Source organism: Capsicum annuum, chromosome 3 (assembly GCF_002878395.1).
Source record: "Capsicum annuum cultivar UCD-10X-F1 chromosome 3, UCD10Xv1.1, whole genome shotgun sequence".
Lineage (NCBI taxonomy): Eukaryota > Viridiplantae > Streptophyta > Magnoliopsida > Solanales > Solanaceae > Capsicum > Capsicum annuum.
In genome coordinates, this window is record NC_061113.1 from 248124409 (window position 1) to 248131554 (window position 7146).

The window sequence follows — 7146 nt, forward strand, 5'->3', positions numbered from 1 at the left end:
TTCGAAATTTAACACGAGATTAATTGGAAATCTGCACATGAACACACTAAATAATGCAGCAAAGGTTGTTGCTGCGGCTACACATATCGACCTAATATGTACAAACCTCTCATCAGATTGGCACCAAGGACTATAACATTCACAAGACTCAAATTTTGATTCAAAAATCTAAAAAATGAAAAAGAAAAGGGAGAGTGAATTGAATCTGAAAAGCATCATTGGCGCTAACTGACCAATTTTACATATATCAACAGAAATTCTACCGACTACTACTGCACACAATTTTGCATCGGGCAGCAATTTCCTACAGATCCTTTTTCCTCTGCATAGAGAGAACATCACTCTTCAAGATATGATGGTTCGTCTGTTGACGATCCTCCTAACAGAGAACCATCTGAGAACACTAAATAGCATCTTCCATCTCCGTTGAGCTTTATCCAGGGGAACAATTGCACTACTATGAGCAAGAAAGCTGTTGACAGCACACTGTAGATCAGGTGATGGAGCAAAGCCTGGACTGGGAAGGGAATAGTTGGTGTCAAAGAAAGGCAGATCATCATCACAAAATGATGGGGGAGTTATAGAATCAGTATCAGCCATCAAGGTGTTGGTGTCTTGCCCTGGGAAATTTAATGGTTGGTCAAACCTAACATCCATGTTGTCTATACCATGCAAGACATAGTCATCCAAGCTGCTGAAACCAGCAATTGAACAGAAAGATGGCATGATGTCAGGGGTTGACGCACTTAGTTGCTGATACTCGCTTCTGCTAACCTTCTGGGAAGTTAAAACATTGTCGCTTGCATCAGAATTACCCACCAGGGGTGAGCTTGAGGAGAACTGAACAGCTGAAATTTGCATAACCCAATCCATAAGAGAGGACTCATCCTCAAAAGAGATTACTTCTTCCCAGTGCCTGAATGCACAAATCACCAAATTACGAGAATCATCCTGAAAAGAAAAAGGATTAAAGTCATCGGGCAATCCATAAGGAGCAATGGCAACTATAAATATCTACAATGCAAGTTCTGATATGTGAAGAAACAAATATAAAGCAATTAAACAAATTATCTTAATTATTATGAATACATGCCTTCTGAGTTTCAGACAATTTATCAACAGAAACAAACTGACAGTCCGGAAGAAGCCCCATCACTTGTCCAACAATGTTAAAAACAACACCAGATTTTGGAACGGATACAGATGGATAGTACAAGTACACTTTCTTGTCAAGTACGCATGTTCGAGCATGTTCTACCGTGACTTCCCACATTTTGGTGGACATACCAGTCCCAAGAACCTGCAAGATTTCCCAGAAAAAGGAAATAAAAGATCTGTCATTCTTGTCAAAAACACGAGAATATTAATATTTATCTAGATTTATCAAATTTCTGAGTCACGATGCTAACACAATGTAACCAAACCAAGCAAAATTTGAGCAAGAAAACCCCAAGGAAAATAAGTGTCAAGAACAAGCATCAAAGATTCCAAAGAATGAACTAACCAGGCTGCTAAAAATCACAAACATAGGGACATATGCCCATCATTATGACACTCAACTTTGTTACTATTCCAACGAATGTACGTTAAATACATTAATATATGTAAGACAAATGCAGTAGCACTCACATTCCGAAGCCTTGTAGGATCTAGATAGAGTAGAGTCAGAAAATCTTTCACAGTGTGGACTCTTTCCTTGCTCAAACGTCGGTGGAAAGCTCCATCTTTGCCAATCTTTTCCAGCCTCCATACCTCGTCCGAAAGAGATGGGGGATGATGCTTCTTGTACACTGCATATAAAGCAACAAGAAAGATAACATTCTATATTAGACTTGAGAATTGTTCATAGACTTATAACAATCTCATTCATTGTGTTTTTGCAGCACAAACTACAATGAGCTTGAAACCCAAGTTATGCACAGCTCATTATCAAGTTAATCCTCAAAAAAAACAACCAAAGCATTAAGTTTGGTAAAAATGAGTTCTAATTCCCAAATATGTTAGAAATTCATTATACAGTTTGATTAGAAGTTCTATGATTAGCCCACCTTCCAAATAAAAAATTCCAATAAGATGTTCAAATCTACAAAAGGCAAGTGAGAGAATTTGTTCTCCTTTTAGATGGAAGAGGGGTCAATACTTTCAGTGTCTTTTTTCTGTTGTTTTTTCCTTTTAAATTCTGCCTAAGGCTTTCCATCAAGAACTTCTATCTACCTACTCCTTGATTCTTTAGTAGCAAGTTTATATCCTTAATTATACCTACAGTAGTCACTTACATTCTCAATAAATAACTGATGTGTAAAAATGTCAACTTTGCTATCTTGATTTGGCTGTTGTTTAAAAGTAAGACAAAGTAAAAAGCTCACAAAAGATTACCGCCTGCCCCAAGGCGTGTCTTTGCCTTAGCTTTCTATCTATAAAACCACTAATTCTAGGTGAATTACACCAGGTAAAAGATCACAATCTAGTACTTGAGCACTCACTAGCCAACTCAGTATCACTTCTGTCTCACGGAATAATAAAGAGCATAAATCTGATAACTTCTAGAGACAAACTTTAATAACAGGAAGTAGAATTAACTGAATTATGATACTGACTAAATGAAGCAGATATTTTAAATAGGTCAAAGCAAAGAAGGCTGATGTGAAACAGTGGAAAGAATGAGATATTGACAGAAACAGTGAGCGTTTCATTTAAGGTACCAAACTTCAAGATGAAGCATAAAATAACCATACCTCAGAGACTCAAGCAGACAGGAAACAACATCATTACCATACCTTGTAAGTAAATAGTTGCCTAAAAGAACTTACTACTATTTTACATCTTTTTCATTCACATAAATGTAGTGTTGTACTGTTGTTTCCCTGTGTCAATATTTCAGCATTATATGCATGTTATTATACATGTTATTCTCTGTAAGTATGTTTCTTTGTATTACGTCGTACACGATACACTACACATATTTGCTTCTATTCAGATTTTGGAATGTGAACAATCATTTTCAAGCAAGTTTGGTGTCAAGATCATACACCAAATATCTGTTATATTCTACTGACCATTTTTTATTAACTTAAGTTATGGAGAATAGAAGATACTTATTCAAATCGTCCATCAGTTAGAATTAAATTTTCTGCATATTATTCAAAATCCAATGTAAGATTATAAAATATTGAGCAATCTGTTCCATGTCAGTAGACTTGATTATTCAGAAAATCAATTGCTTTGAGATTCAAAATCATATTCGGAATCTCAAATGATAAAACCTAAATATAGACACTACAGATCGATAAATAAAAATTATTCAAAAATGATATTAAAAGTCAAACTTGGTACACCTAGGAAGGTTTCACCAGAAAGCAGATAGTTGATAGAAAAGAACACTATCTAACAGCTTTCAAGTCAAGTACTCGTCTGTAATGGAATATAACGATACGAGTTCACGTCTTCAGAAAAGAAAAATCTATCACTTAATATAACTAATAGCACTGTAGAAAGAAAAGAGATTAATAGGAACTCACGCTCTCCCCGGTGATCCCTAACAATGAAGGATTCTGTCTTTGCCTCTCGTACACTGATCCCTTCAAAGCTATCAACAACCCTGGCACCCAGCCTGAATTTACGACTTCTTGTCCAACTTGAGTTATCTGTAAATGAAATATCACTCACCCATCCAATGCCCTCCTTAAGATACAAAAATGCATCCCCAGTAAGGAGAGGTTTTTTCCCTTCCCTTTCTCTGACAATGTTACTCTTAAATTCTTCTGAAGTCCAGTTGTCCCCATCATCACTGTCAAAATCTCCCTCAAGTACTACTATTTCAACTTTTGCACAGGATTCAGGACCACTACAGATAACTTTCCCGGTAAGAACATCAACCAGCGCTATTTTCAAACTAGATTCCTCTCCTTCTATGCGAGTTCCAGTAAATACCGGGGGAGAAATGAGATCTAGAAACTTCAGTTTCAGGCTTCTAAGTTCACAAGCATATACATCTTTCCCGCAATTCCTAAAGAGGCGCCAATACAAAAAATTGTAAGACTAAGTCATAATAGGAAAGCATCAAGCACATGTAGCATTTGAATGATAAAGTCCAATTTCCTACCGTTTCATGGAGGTCATATACTTCCTGAGCGCCAATTCAACTTCCTCTTTTACCTGTAAATTCAAGTTAAAATGTATTCATCTACTGCTGTGACTTATCAAGACAGTTGAGGAAAACCACAAAAAAAAAAAGAGTAGATCATGAAATAAAGCAATAATTAATAGTTTTTTCTTGAAATTATTAGTATTAAGAAGTAGTAACAAATATTTAGTGTAAAAGTATGTCCTATGTCACATTTTAGATGATAAAAGATACCATGAATTTTCAGTTTTGCAGAAAGCACCATAATTTTAGAATAAACTAAATCTTGGGAATGGGGGCAAAGAGATTGATCAAGAAAGATCTTTTGTTCTTCTTATTTATAAGATTGTAATTTGCAACCTGGACGTTCATTTGAGTTCACAAAATTGTTATTATTATGTAAACACTAGCATAGATGTATTTATATTACAGTTACTGACATTATAGCATAATTTCTTTCATTCACTACAATTTTCCTAAAAACTCTCTTTGAGGCAAACTGCTTATCATCATACTTTGCTTCTAGAGAGTGCCAAACTAATAGCCTGTTTGGATGGGCTTAAAGCTTATTGCCTATAAGCTTAAAGCCAAAGATAGGATTTCTAACTTATAGCTTTTAGCTTATTTTGTTGTATTGACTTAAAAACAATTGCTTAAAAGCACATTTTAATCTGACCTAAACACTACATAAGTGATACTTCAAGCTCAATTGATTCTTTAATCCCCCCAATTTGTCATAAGGTTTTTATTTTTTAAAAATCAAACGTGTGCACCATATAACTGCCTAAAGTCATTGAGCCTTGGTAAACAATAGTAACAAAAAATTAGAACAAGGATAACAAATAAATGCGATAAAGATTGTCATAAGGGAAAGAATCCACTGAATTCCTGGTAATTAAGAACAAGAATAACAAGTACTATACTCCATAAGCATTTTTCGTCAAAACTTTTATGATAGGAATCAAGACTAGAAAAAAGTGGAAAGTGAACTCAAACCAATTTAAAAGGTAACAAAATGTGTCATTTTTAAAAGGAGATAGCCACTCATCAGATTCCCAAATTTTAAAAGTATATGTGTATATATTCTTCTTTGTTTCAGTAATTAAAGGTTTATTTTGAGAAAACAACATCAAGACAAAACTTAAACAACTGACAATTTTTCAATTGCACAAGAAAAGTTCATACAAAAATTAGCAAATTCACTCAAAAGAAATGAACATAGAGTTAATAGACTATCTTACCACTCGACGAATCAGTGGCTCCAAAACTGGCTCCATAAAATGTTGCACTCTACGCATATTCACTACTTCCATAATCACACTACATGAAATAATAACAAGAAGTACAGTCAGTAATAATGAATTGCACCAGGCAGCAGGAGAGAACATATACTGGAATAATAGGAGCCACTTTGAGCTAATTATGACACTTTTCCTTATTCGGTAAGGCCTTTATTGAATGCAGACATACATGAGGTGAAAGACCACATTTATTGATGATTAAAATTACTATCAGCAAAGTCTAGTCAAGTTTACTAAACAGCACCATTGACGTACTGAATCCAAAAGAGAAAGCAACGTTACACCCACTTTTTTTCATCTTGATGACTCACATCTATGAAATTCAAAACTCCAATGCATAGATAATTGTAAAATCAAACTAAAAATCACTGGCTCAAACAACAAAATTCTTCACCAACTAAAATGATGATAAACTAAAAATCCCGAGCAAAAAAACAATTAACAAAACTTAACCTTCTGAGAGAAGGAACTCTTCGGCGTCGTTTATCATCGGAAGAAGCACCATCCAATCTAGGTCTGGGATCATCTTGTGATTGCCGCTTCATCATTATCAAAAGTTGATAAAAGAAAAAATTAAGCTGCAATTCCACGCTTAATCTACAAGCAGATGCTACGTCGGGGAGGTGGAGGCGATACCAAAAGAGAAAGATGATAACATGGAATACTGGAACTAGTAGCGAATGGCAAGTTCAGTCAGGCTCTCTCTCTATATATATATAGTAGAGAGAGGATAAGTATGGTCTACAAAAATAATAATAATACTAGTAGCTAAGAGAAATGAATGAGTAGAGTCCAAAAAACCTTTACTGATCATACTTGGGGTTTGCCAAAACTTTTGGCAGATTGTGTGAGTGGACACAATCTGCTACAGTTACATATGTTGTTTTTGTTGCTGAGATTTGTGAGGGTGAAAAAGACTATTAACAGAGAATAGAAGAAGAAAGAAAGAAGGCCGTAAAAGGATCGAAAATTGGGCTCCGGCAGCGGAGAGAAGGTTGTTTTGTGGTGTGGGCGACTGAGTGGGCCCATTTACAAAAACGCGTGGGCCCACACTTTCGTACTTAGAAGCGTGTGTTTTACATTGACGTTATGCGTCAGTGTCCTCCCATAAAAATATGGGCTACTTTTGCAATAACGGATTAGTGTTACTCTTCCGTTAGCTTTTTGTTTGTCTCTATTTTTTAAATTAAATTTTTATTTTCACTAATTACTTTTACATATTAAGAAATAAAAATATTTTATTTTTAATATTAATTATTTATTCTTCAAATTATTTTTAAAACATATTAATCTAAATATTAAATAAAATGGATAATATAATAAAATAGCATATCAATAATTACTTTTTAATAAATTTATCATGTCAAAAAGTGACAAGTAAAAACAAATGAACAAAGTATTCTTTAAACTAATTTCAAGACATAAAATTAATCATCAATTAATAAAAATATAATGTTAAAATAGACATACTTATAATTATTTTCTTAATGAATGTGCTAACTTAAAATGTGATAAGTAAAAGCGAAAGAAATATTATGTTATATTTCAACTTAATATAACACTTTAACAAGAGTTAAGTGGTCAAAAACACACCTCAACTAGAAATCATTTGATAAGAAGATGAAATTATTATGAGATTATAGTATCGAGATTATAATTTTTAAACTAATTTATTCTACCTATAGATAAATTAAAATAATCTCAAATTAAATAAAAAATAGT

The 7146-nt window shown here is 33.9% G+C and overlaps 1 protein-coding gene across 1 annotated transcript; it reads right to left on the reverse strand.

Moving 5' to 3' along the window:
• LOC107862439 (calmodulin-binding protein 60 A) lies at positions 1-6514 on the reverse strand. The gene is made up of 7 exons (XM_016708025.2): positions 5878-6514; positions 5365-5443; positions 4103-4155; positions 3519-4006; positions 1630-1790; positions 1094-1300; positions 1-951 (listed from the first exon to the last, which is right to left on the reverse strand). The coding sequence occupies exons 1-7, from the start codon at positions 5970-5972 to the stop codon at positions 346-348; spliced, it is 1689 nt and encodes a 562-aa protein (XP_016563511.1). The 5' UTR covers positions 5973-6514; the 3' UTR covers positions 1-345.
• Positions 6515-7146: the final 632 nt, after the last annotated feature.

Bases quoted from the DNA above. Each gene is read 5' to 3' on its own strand.
- LOC107862439 (XM_016708025.2), bottom strand. From the start codon at position 5,972: ATGATGAAGCGGCAATCACAAGATGATCCCAGACCTAGATTGGATGGT. The intron at 5,444-5,877 runs GTTAAGTTTTGT...TATTTCATGTAG, and splicing joins AGAGTTCCTTCTCTCAGAAG to TGTGATTATGGAAGTAGTGA. The intron at 1,301-1,629 runs GTGAGTGCTACT...GAAATCTTGCAG, and splicing joins ATCCTACAAGGCTTCGGAAT to GTTCTTGGGACTGGTATGTC.